This window comes from Palaemon carinicauda, unplaced genomic scaffold (assembly GCF_036898095.1).
Source record: "Palaemon carinicauda isolate YSFRI2023 unplaced genomic scaffold, ASM3689809v2 scaffold108, whole genome shotgun sequence".
In the NCBI taxonomy this organism is placed as follows: Eukaryota; Metazoa; Arthropoda; class Malacostraca; order Decapoda; family Palaemonidae; genus Palaemon; species Palaemon carinicauda.
Window position 1 is genome coordinate 57,051 of NW_027168571.1, and position 12,515 is coordinate 69,565.

At 39.1% G+C, this 12,515-nt stretch overlaps 1 protein-coding gene across 3 annotated transcripts in view; it reads left to right on the plus strand.

Annotated features, from left to right (window-relative positions):
* LOC137635262 (fap1 adhesin-like) overlaps positions 1-12,515 on the plus strand; it is a 64,659-nt gene that overhangs the window by 22,617 nt on the left and 29,527 nt on the right. For all 3 annotated transcript variants that reach the window (XM_068367725.1, XM_068367727.1, XM_068367726.1), the window contains exons 7-8: positions 3,438-3,527; positions 8,089-12,096. In XM_068367725.1, coding sequence (XP_068223826.1) covers positions 3,438-3,527; positions 8,089-12,096 — 4,098 coding nt within the window. The remainder of the gene's footprint in view (positions 1-3,437; positions 3,528-8,088; positions 12,097-12,515) is intronic.

Here is a 12,515-nt window from a genome sequence, read left to right on the forward strand (position 1 = left end):
AATTCATTTGTGAATTTTTTGATACTCAGGAAATGTTTTTGTATTTTACCAAGTATAAACGTCATATGATTTTAGACTCCTCATGAGTCTTTAAGATCACAGTCATCCTTTATATTCTTTTAATCCTAACCAAATCTTTATAAAGGCTTTACTTAGTCTTTCCATGTGTCGTATCAAGAAATACTTCCCCTGATTTTATGCGATATCCTTAAAAGTTACATTAAGGATACTCGCGCCAGGAGTTAGAATTCTGGAGACCTATAGTTAATTCTCTGGGAGTATCACCGTAGCCTAATATCCCTTAGAAAGCTGCCTAAAGCAACCTTCCATCAGGACGACATAGCTGAGCCCAAAAAACTGTTCATAATTGTTCATGAAAATATTCAAACTATTTATTCAACTAAGATTTTTCCTTGATGGTTGCACAGCTTCATACTGGAGCTAGCAAGAAGTTGAAGGAGGCTTGTGATAAGCAAATTAGTCCACCGATTAGAATTCTTTTCATGGAATCAAAGCCTCTATTCAGAAGAAAATTCTCCCTTTGTTGCATATGTCTCTTCGTTTTTCTTAAGTCTGCATTCATCTGATAATCTAGACTTGATAAATATTGTGCCTTCGATTGTATCCACTTTTCTTTACATAACCCTTTTACCCCCAGGCTATTTGGAACTTTCCAACCCTTAACCCCCAGGGATTATTTTTTTTTTCAAGCATATTCTGCAGTATATTTGTTTTAAATTGCTCTAACAGCCTTAATTTTTGTCATAGAGAGGTCAGGTTGGCCTCATTCTCTTGGAAAATGCCTGAAGTTTCTCAAATAATTATCAAAAATATGCAAAAAGAAAAAATGTAAATAGCAGTTTTTTGCAAGGACGTACCAGTACGGTCATGGGGTTAAAGGGATGAGTTTTGTGAAACGTACCAGTACGTCCTTTGTGGGTAAAAGGGTTAAAGTTAATGTGAATTAGAATTACGAAGTTTGACGTTTTTAACCCTTTTACCCCCAAAGGACGTACTGGTACGTTTCACAAAACTCATCCCTTTACCCCCATGGACGCACCGGTACGTCCTTGCAAAAAACTTCTATTTACAATTTTTTTTGCATGTTTTTGATAATTTTTTGAGAAACTTCAGTCATTTTCCAAGAGAATGAGACCAACCTGACCTCTCTATGACAAAAATTAAGGCTGTTAGAGCAATTTAAAAAGAATATACTGCAAAATGTGCTGGGGAAAAAATAACTCCTTGGGGGTTAAGGGTTGGAAATTTCCAAAGAGCCTGGGGGTAAAAGGGTTAAATATTAAGTTTCTATTAAAGGACTCTGGTATTTATAGTTAGGAAATATACATACATACATACATATACCATGGCACTTCCCCCAATTTTGGGGGGTAGCCGACATCAACAAAGAAACAAAAACAAAAAGGGGACCTCTACTCTCTACGTTCCTCCCAGCCAGACAAGGGACTCAACCGAGTTCAGCTGGTACTGCTAGGGTGCCACAGCCCACCCTCCCACATTATCCACCACAGATGAAGCTTCATAATGCTGAATCCCCTACTGCTGCTACCTCCGCGGTCATCTAAGGCATCGGAGGCAGCAGCAGGGCCTACCGGAACTGCGTCACAATCGCTCGCCATTCATTCCTATTTCTAGCACGCTCTCTTGCCTCGCTCACATCTATCCTCCTATCACCCAGAGCTTCCTTCACTCCATCTATCCACCCAAATCTTGGCCTTCCTCTAGTACTTCTCCCATCAACTCTTGCATTCATCACCTTCTTTAGCAGACATCCATTTTCCATTCTCTCAACATGGCCAAACCACCTCAACACATTCATATCCACTCTAGCTGCTAACTCATTTCTTACACCCGTTCTCACTCTCACCACTTCGTTCCTAACCCTATCTACTCGAGATACACCAGCCATACTCCTTAGACACTTCATCTCAAACACATTTCTGTCTCTCCATCACTTTCATTCCCCACAACTCCGATCCATACATCACAGTTGGTACAATCACTTTCTCATACAGAACTCTCTTTACATTCATGCCCACTCCTCTATTTTTTACTACTCCCTTAACTGCCCCCAACACTTTGCAACCTTCATTCACTCTCTGACGTACATCTGCTTCCACTCCACCATTTGCTGCAACAACAGACCCCCAAGTACTTAAACTGATCCACCTCCTAAAGTAACTCTCCATTCAACATGACATTCAACCTTGCACCACCTTCCCTTCTCGTACATCTCATAACCTTACTGTTACCCACATTAACTCTCAACTTCCTTCTCTCACACACCCTTCCAAATTCTGTCACTAATCGTCCAAGCTTCTCTTCTGTGTCTGCAACCAGTACAGTATCATCCGCAAATATAAAAATGTTTAAATTGTGTGATTTTGCTTTTGTCTGTCTATCATGTACTGTATCTAGAATTTTTACTGTTGTTAATAACATTTATAACGGTGAATAATGTTTTACAAAATTTATAGATTGAAAAATTATTATTTATTGTTATTGACTTTGAATAGAAGTTAAAAGAATATGAATTAATACCTATTTACTTTGGAAAATCAGCTCCAAGATGATATAAGTTAGTTTTAACAAGATAACTAAGTCAATTTTCTAAACTTTTTGGGATGTGCAAATGGTTTGTTATTAGACAAATGCTGAATATTGGAGGAAGGACAAAATCAAGAAGTTAGACTGTATAAAGAGACCAAAGAGACTTGATGAAGAGTATAAATTTAAAAGGCATAAAACAGAACTCTTAGTACTTAGGCCAAAAAAAAATACTTTAAAGCGCATCATGCCATTGACTACAATAAGTCACGTAACTGAAAAATGTGTAGAGAAGAATGTTCTGTGTGTACTTCAGTTACTTTTACTGTTTTAATTCTTATATTTTCTTAACCCTTTTACCCCCAAAGGACATACTGGTACGTTTCACAAAACACATCCCTTTACCCCCATGGACGTACCGGTACGTCCTTGCAAAAAAGGCTATAAAAATTAGTTTTTCCTATTTTTTGATAAGTTTTTGAGAAAATTCAGGCATTTTCCAAGAGAATGAGACCAACCTGACCTCTCTTTGACAAAAATAAGGCTGTTAGAGCAATTTAGAAAAAATATATTGCAAAATGTGCTGGGAAAAAAATAACCCCCTGGGGGTTAAGGGTTGAAAATTTCCAAATGCCCCGGGGGTAAAAGGGTTAAAATGGGTGCCTCCGGGGATGGCAGTGCTCCGCTTAACACACCTAAATTATGTTAATTTAACTGTGAGAAGGAAGCCAAAAATTATACACAGGAAAGATTAAATACTCAACTCTCCAGAGGATGAAGATGCTGGAGATTGCATGATAATATTCCTTGAAAACAGTAACAACACCGAGAGAAACTTTTACCATTTTAATTCTTATATTTTCTTGCAGAAACTTGCACTGAAGACCAAAGAGGTGGCACATCATAAGGAGATGAAAGAGACAGATGGTCCCGGTCCCGTTTCGAAAGCCTCCAATCAGGTATTGTTCAAGTGCCTTACTTGTATGAATGTGTTTTTGTCTTTAGAACTGCAACATCAAATACTGTTTTTCTTCTTACTTTTTATTGCAAGATTCCAGCCATATTAACCCAGGTTTCAGTGACTACATAGTTTTGAAGGTTGTGCTTGTTTTTATATAAAACATAAAAAAATATCTTGATGACATGAGCTTTTGGAACATAACACATATGCAGATCTCTTACAACTTAGAAAAAGGGATTTTGACGAAGGAAAAATCTATTTCTGGGCTCAACCTGTGTCGCTCCGTGAAGTGCTCCTTAAAGCACCATTTCAAAGGTATAAATACTGCTAAATATACCCGAGAAAAAAGTTGCATGGAATGCCAGGAATATACCCAGCTGGCTCACCCCTAAAGGGTGCCGGTATTAAAACTGGGGCGAGTGATACCACTACCAGAGGTTCCTTTCCAATGAGACTTCTCCCTCCTCAAAATCCGCCGTTACTACGAGGTGTCGTTCACTACAGCTACATCCCCCCCCCCCCACCACCACCACCACCACTACCACCTATCCTTTTCCCATCATTCCTTGTTAGCACTAATGACAATATTGATGCGTTAAAATCAGCATTCAGTCTTGAACATTGGTGTTAGGAGTCTCCCTTCCTTCCTTATCCATTTAAACTTTTGCAGTAACATTACCAGCAGTTTTTAGTTACAGTACAGTATTCTTCTTTGAAGGCGATGTTTTATAACATTTTTATAATACAGTATGTAATTTGCTGAAATATTTATTAAGTAAAATGCAAATTGTCATACTATTGAATAAGGTGAAGATGTTTATATGTAATGTATTGAGCTTAACAACTGTTGTTTTAGTTATTGTTAAAATATATTATGCCAAAATATTCATTTGTTAATTGCAACCCATTAATTGTGAAATTAATTATCCACCATAAAAGGGCTCTGCAGTTGCATCAACTAAATATATAGTAAAAAGCCCTGCTTTCTATGGCCTGACCTGTTGATTCCCCCATAACCTCCACCAAGGAGGTTTGAGTTGGTGTATGTATTTGTCTGTGGGTCTGTCTGTGGACAGGATTGCGTCAAAACCATTTGACGGATTTTGACAAAATTTTCACCACAGATAGATCTTAGGTCATGGACGACCCCATTAGATTTTGGAGATGATACGGATTTGCATTTTTCACCATTTTAACGATAACGGCAAGACAAATTGACAGATTTTAACAAAATTTCCACCACAGATAGATCTTGGTCATGGACGACTCCGTTAGCCTTTGGTGGAGATCAGAACTCTATGATTGCTCTTGTTACATTATATGTCTGTTTAGCATATGTAGCTCAGTTCTGCTTTCAACAGTGCATCTGCAACAAATCCCTTGACAGCAGCTCTCTTGTGCTAAGTTTATGTTGAGTCCTCGGCATCTTTTCCTTTTATATGTGAAATCTTAGTAGTTTGAAAATAGGAAAGAGCTATGTGATGAGTTACCTTTTGTAAAATCATCATACATACATACATATACCAAGGCACTTCCCCCAATTTTTGGGGTAGCCGACATCAACAAATGAAACAAAAACAAAAAAGGGGACCTCTACTCTCTACGCTCCTCCCAGCCTAACAAGGGACTCAACCGAGTTCAAATCATTATAAGGAGTAATAATTTTCTAGTGAATATTTAGTCATTAGAATATATAACAGTTAAAGACCTTTTTAATGCAGATCTGAATGTTGAGGAGCAACTGCCCTTGACCTACTTACAATCATACTTTGAGTTTTGTTAGGATTCGACTTCATTCCCCCTAATAAGCACCATGCTCTAATTTTAGCTAGAACTCTATTAAGGGATTCAGTAACCCCAGATCTACATTCAGGAGATGGAATTAATGCAAAGAGAGCAGCATCATCTGTATTTGCAACAAGCTTGTTTTTTATGCCAGGCCCAATATCTTACGTATATATATACAGTAGTATGAAAAGTAATGCGCTGAGAACGCTATCCCTGTGAAACACCATATACAGTACTGTATTATATTCATATAGTTAGTATGGTACCCACTAACCACTACTATTTGCAGTATATTAACCCTTTTACCCACAAAGGACATACTGGTACGTTTCACAAAACTCATCCCTTTGCCCCCATGGACGTACCGGTACGTCCTTGCAAAAAACTTCTATTTACAATTTTTTTTGCATGTTTTTGATAATTTTTTGAGAAACTTCAGTCATTTTCCAAGAGAATGAGACCAACCTGACCTCTCTATGACAAAACTTAAGGCTGTTAGAGCAATTTAAAAAAAATATACTGCAAAATGCGCTTGAAAAAAAATAACCCCTGGTAGTTAAGGGTTGGAAAGTTCCAAATAGCCTGGGGGTAAAATGGTTAAAGATTTAATAATGATGCTAAGAAAATACCCTCTAAAATCAAGGTCAATTGTATTAGCTTCTGTACAGCGTTGGAAATTGTAAGAAGGGCATTACATGCTCCAAGACCATTGGGAAAGCCAAACTGCAAAGTAGGGAATAGACGATAACCTTCAGTATCCTTGTTTAGACATTGAAAAACTATAGATGATATGGGAGGTATATGAATTTGGTGGTATTCAGCAGGGATAGGGCTATCACAAGCACCTTTACGTAATAGAGTAACATTACCAATTCTCCAGCCAGGGCAAAGAGAACCTCTTGTTAACTTGTAAAAAAAATTGACAAATTAGAAGCATAGAAATCAGCTGTGTTATAAAATAACTAAAGGAAATCTAAGCATAGAAATTAGCTGGTTTATAGAATAAATAATGGAAATCTAAGCATAAAAATCACCTGGTTTATACATACATATACCAAGGCACTTCCCCCAATTTTGGGGGGTAGCCGACATCAACAAATGAAACAAAAACAAAAAAGGGGACCTCTACTTCTACGTTGCCCCCTGTGGCCGCGGGGGCATAAAAACAATTAGAATAGCACCAACGTTATCACTGCGTGTCGTAAGAGGCGACTAAAAGGGACGGGATGAGGGGGCTGGGAACCCCCTCTCCTGTATCTACATCCTGTGAGACATCGACCTGGTTTATGAAATAACTAAATGTAAAGTTCTTTAAACATTAGGAGTCATTTCCCTCTCCTCTCATATACGTTTACATTTTGTGGATTTGTCTTCTCCCCCTATTTACTGGATGCAAAAGGAAGTCAATCTTACATGTAATACTCAGATTGAAATATAAATGTATTAAGGAATTTTTAATGCTTAAAAGTTTAGAAGAAAAGTATTTGGTGGGTGGAGGGGGCTATATTTTGTTGAGTGTAACTCCTTAGCTCGAGAACAAACTATTGAGAGAATAGTAGAAATAAAAATCTAGTAGTCTGAATGAATTGAAAAGAGACTTTTTGAATCAGCTGAGAGATTATCTTGTTAGTAAACATCAAACTGAGTGGTGTGTCTGCAATTTGAAATAGTAACTTTGATTTGATAATTTTGGTGCGTGAGGGAACCGGGGCAGAGAAAAGTACTGTAGTGAATATGGAAGCTGCAGGACAAAGAGCTGTTTGGAAGCCATCAGAGGTTAATCCTCCCTTTTTCCTCCATTCATTAAATATCTCATTTTCACAATATGATTCCAACTAGTGGGAAAGGGGGGAGGGGAGATCCTGCTTATCTAACTTCTGTTATAGAGTTCATTAGTTTTATAGTTCACAGTTTGTCTATCCTAACAGACTGGTTATTTCTGCTCACTTTGGCACCATGCAGTTATATAGTTCATAGTTTTTCTACCCAAACAGGTCATAAACCCTTCGAGTGGCGTTGTATGTATTCTCTTTCAGGATATTTCTATTCACTTTGGCACCATCTGATGTATTTTGCATCGTTATTCCCAGTTTTTCTTTCAATTTTATTATTTACAACTATGAAAAATTTACAAAATATGTAAAATTATATATCATTGGAAAAGAGATTTATTCAGCTTTACAATTTAAAAAGTTATGATAGGAATGAATGGCGAGCGATTGTGACGCAGTTCCGGTAGGCCCTGCTGCTGCCTCCGATGCCTTAGATGACCGCGGAGGTAGCAGCAGTAGGGGATTCAGCATTATGAAGCTTCATCTGTGGTGGATAATGTGGGAGGGTGGGCTTTGGCACCCTAGCAGTACCAGCTGAACTCGGTTGAGTCCCTGGTTAGGCTGGGAGGAACGTAGAGAGTAGAGGTCCCCTTTTTGTTTTTGTTTCTTTGTTGATGTCGGCTACCCCCCAAAATTGGGGGAAGTGCCTTGGTATATGTATGTATGTATGATGTCCCTTTTCGAATAGTTTTTGTGCCATTATGAGAACTAAAATATCTCCAAAAAGTCCCTATGGCTTGAGTTCTAAATTTTGGTAAGAATTGGCCCTTAAAAAGTTTATACAATCAAGAAGGTAGAGGTCTGTACTTATGAAACATAACATGAATTTGATTTAGCCCAATAGAAAAATGTAAATTCTCGTTATTCGTATATTTGTTAAACTTTTTTTCAAAGATGGTAGAACCTTTCACATTTTATTAATTTTCCTTTTTCTTTCAGATAAATAACAAGCCACCTACACAACCTAATTGGGGCTGCCCTAGTGATTGCAATCATGATAGCATCCGTCATGATAATGTGCCCAGCACTTTCAATAAAGAGAAGAGTATCGCCCCTCACCCTGTTCCTGAAAGTCCCAAGAAGGATGCTGGTAATAATGTGCAAAATGAAAAAAATAATCAGATGCATCAGAATAGTTTAAAAGAGCATAGCTCCCAGAGAGAGACAGAGGCTGAAAGTAGAGCATTAGAAAAACAAAGAAGTAAAGACAGGAAGAAGAAAGAGAGGAAAAAATTAAATGTATCTAGCGAATCTCTAAGTGATTTAGTGAGTCGCACAGTCGAGGAATGTGATAAGCGGCTAAAATCTTCGAGTGTATCCTTGAGTGGCATTAGTACGCCTTCCTCAATAGATTTATCGGAGGGAGAGATCGAGAGCAGTTCGTCTTATTCCGAAAGTTCCAGCGTCGATACCATTCCGGACCGTAGGGTTGTTGCGCTTGGTGAAGTGGCACAAAAACTCACTTCAAGGATTAACAAAGAGGAAGAGAATCTCAAACATTTTGTAATTAGCAATAAAGGAAAAGGACGGGCGCCATCCCATGAATGGCAGCAGGCTAACTTTGAGGCTGAAAAAGGTCCACATATAGGCAGAACTAATGATGCTACTTCAGGCAGTGGAGTAGGGCCTGGTAATGCTCACCCTGACAAAGCAATGTTAGATCCTCTGCCCTACTCTGAATTAAACATGCTTTCCGTAGAACAAATCAAAGCCAGGATGACTGCCATGCTCCTACAGAACGCATCGACTGTTCAGTCAAAGAGTGGTCAGAACATCAACAAAGGGGACAAAGAGGAACTGAAGAAATCTCTGAGTGACCGGATAACAACGAGGATCCAGAATAGAAATCTTCAATCACCTCCCAGGGAAGAAATACCTTGCTTGTTAATTCCTGACACACCATCCCTTCATTTATCAAGTAGTAGTCGAGTTCCCTTTGCATTTGGCTTGACCACAAGACACAAGGATGTGGACCCTAGATACGATCGACATTACAGCGCACGTGCCGAAGGAAATCCAGAATCGCTTGATAAGTTGCCAGGTAATAATGTGGATATGGTTTCCCAGAAGCCTCGATCGGTGGCCCCTCACAACGTCCAGAGTAAATCAAGCACAGCTTGGTCTCATGATTCAGGTCATCACTATAATCCCTCTGAAAGAAATAAGTTTGAAACAGCTGCCACTTGCATTCAGGCAGCTTATAGAGGCCTACGAGTCAGGAAAATAACAAGTTCCCTGCTGAAGAACAAATCCAACTCAAAAAATGTTGCTAGTCCGTCGAAGGGAACGCAGACTCAGGGAAACTCTACAGATCATAATAAACGCTCTCGTGAGATGCATTCGAAATTGACTTCCGATGGAAGCACAAAGCAAACTCAAAAAATTGATTGGAGAAAAATTAGACAAGAGCTTGATTCAGAATTCAACACTCCTAAAAGAAAGTCTAGTTATACATTTCAAAGGAAGGATTTACCGCAGTGGATCAAACCCTACGTCGTTTTAAGCGAATCTGGGAATGTCGACAATTTCATCAAGACCAACACAGAGCCAGATCATGATTCCAGTCTAGGAAAGTCAAAACAAAGTTCATCTGCTGTCAAAGAAGTTAAGAACGTTAATCCTTTTCAAAGTGACAGCGATAAGGAAAATGTTAAGGATCCCAATAATTCAATGTTGAATGATACTTTAACTGGAGGTCCAATATCCGACTTGGAAGAAAAGGATATTGTATTAATGTCAGAGAAAGAAACACAGACTCACTTTAGGTCACAGAGACCAAAGAAAAAGGCTGAAGAAAAATTTGGAAATGGTAAAGCAGTAAGACACGAGAATACACCCAAGTTTGTAAACCTGAAGCCGTACGACAATGAGAGAGGCCCTGTCCTTCTGGAGATGTCTGAGTCTACTAAGAAGGAATATTCTTTGAATGGAAACACTGATGGAAGGGTGCTGTCATTATCGGGAAAAAAGGACAAGAATAAAGGAAAGAGTTATCACTTCAATGAGACTATCAATCAAAATGATACCTTGGAAGAAGGCCTTATTTCTGACATGGACGAAAATGTCTCAGATGACTCAAAGCATGACTCAAAGCGGGCTGTTTTACTGTCGCCCGAGGATACGGAGGAAATAGAATGCCCCGATTCCTCAGACGTCTTGGAATCTGGCGAAATATCTAAGCGTATCAGTTCCCCCGAAAGTCTTCCTCCCCACCAGCTTTTAGGAAAGGGCCCTCACTTTGCCCCAGCTAATTTAAGGCTACGCTTGAATGCTGAGTTAATGTATCAAGACACTGTAAATGAAGCTTTAAACCAGTTGCAAGGAGCAGAACAACTCCATGTTTTGACCAGAGATAGAGAGAGAGAGTTTGCAGTTTCACAGTCTTTGCTTGCTCAACAGCAAGAAGAAGAAGCTTATAAGAAGATGAGAGCAGAAGAAGAAAAGCAAAAGAAAGCGGAGGAAGAGGAGAGAAAAGCAAACAAAGAATTCAGAAGAAAAGAGCTGCAAATACAGCAAGAGGCATTATCAACCGTGGAAAGAATTGAGAGAGAGGCAAAAGAGAGATTAGATCAGTTGGAAAAGGAAGTAAGGGCACGAGCTGAACAGATTATGATTGCTTCTCAAAGACCGCCGGAACATAGCAATACCCATCCAGAATTCATTGCAACAGCTGCTGTTGCAGCCGTTGGTGCAACAATGTCGCAGTGGGAAAAGCTGAAGCAGTTGCAAGGGATCCCATCAGGAATCTTGGCATCGCAAAGTTCCGTCACCCATAGTCAAGTTACATCCATATCTAATTCACATAGCCAGAGATACACTGACTCAGGCACAAGATCACAGTCTAAGGTATCAACCAACAAGTCTTTTTCCAGCAAGAAAACTTCCGGTAATAGTGGAGAGTATTCTTCTGTTTCCGAAAAAATTAGCATAATAAGTAAGGAAAAGAGCTCTGTTATCGAAGAGTTGTCCTCCGTAAATCACTCCTCCGGCAGTTCTGTGGAAGAACTAGTCGAGTCTGAAATTGAGTCTGCCAGGAGTGTAGTGTCTGAATCTTCCAGAAGTGTGATATCGGAAGTTACAAAAATATCCCGTTCTTACAAAACATCTCATTCCGACTCGGAAATTCCAGAGGCCGAAAGTTTGAAATCGGCAGTTACATCAGGGCCTTCTGTAAATACAGAAAGTATAAAAACTTCTATAAGTGAAGGGGAGAAGGTTGGAGGTCTAAGAGGAAATCAGAGATCATCCAGAAGTAAAGAAAAGTCACCCGCTCCTCACTTTAAAAAGTCTGAAACAAGCACAGAGAATGTTTCCGAGGTCCTTTCTGTGCCTGATTTGAGTATTGGCAAATCTATTTCAAAAGTTGTATCAGAATCTATCCCATCTGAAGTTAATGAAATGTCCAAAAGTGACATGAGAAGTACTAGCGTGCCTTCCTCTGAGGTAAAGGAGTCTATCCCTTATTCCTTGCCGAGTACCTCTAAAGGACTGGAAATATCCACGCAAGACAGTTCTACTAAAGAATCGCAGAGTATTCAAGAATCACTAGGAGGTTCAAGGCCTTCGGTCAGTCAGACGCCAACCAAGACGTCCTCCTCGGCAAATAGACAGAAAGAGGAAAGCGGGGTAGGTGGCGGTCATTATTCAGAGTCATTTGAAGTGGAGTCCATGAGTGACAATTCGTCTAAATCGCTTGAAATATCTCGAAAAAGAAACGAAAAAGACTATCAGGGAGATTTGTCGCTGGTCGTGTCTGGCAATCTACTTGCGGCAGTTGATCCGATGGGTTATAAAGGGACTTCTCAACTGGGAAAAAACTTTCCTGGCAGTGCTTTGGCTGAAGGGGGAAATCATACAGCATTGGGCATGACGCTCAGTTTGGTTGAATCTCTTCAGAAGGAGGAAGAAGTTCGTCTACAGCATCTAACTGCACTTATAAAACTTCAGGTTAGTGTTGTTTTATTTTAGAATGAAAAGTGAGTCCAAATTTGTATTTGACATACACTGTACTTTACAAACCTTTTACTGCACTTTTGCATCTCTTTTAAAGATTCTCTGTTGTTCCTTAGTACCTGGAACAGATTGGTGTTAGCCAAGATATGAAACATCAGTTGTAAAGTTTATTCTTTAGTTTTGTTCTCTGGTCATTATCCCTTACTACAGGGTACCTCTTACTTTGTCATATTTTTCATTAGCTGCCACAACTGTGATAGTAATTGGCTTCACAGGATCCAGTGCTAATGTTTATTACCAAATATTCATTAATCCACGCTTGTCTAATGTTTTGGTAAAACTTCCAAATAACCATAATAGTGGACATTGGATTTTTCTTTTAAACTAATGTAGCTCCTGACAGAATTTGTGTT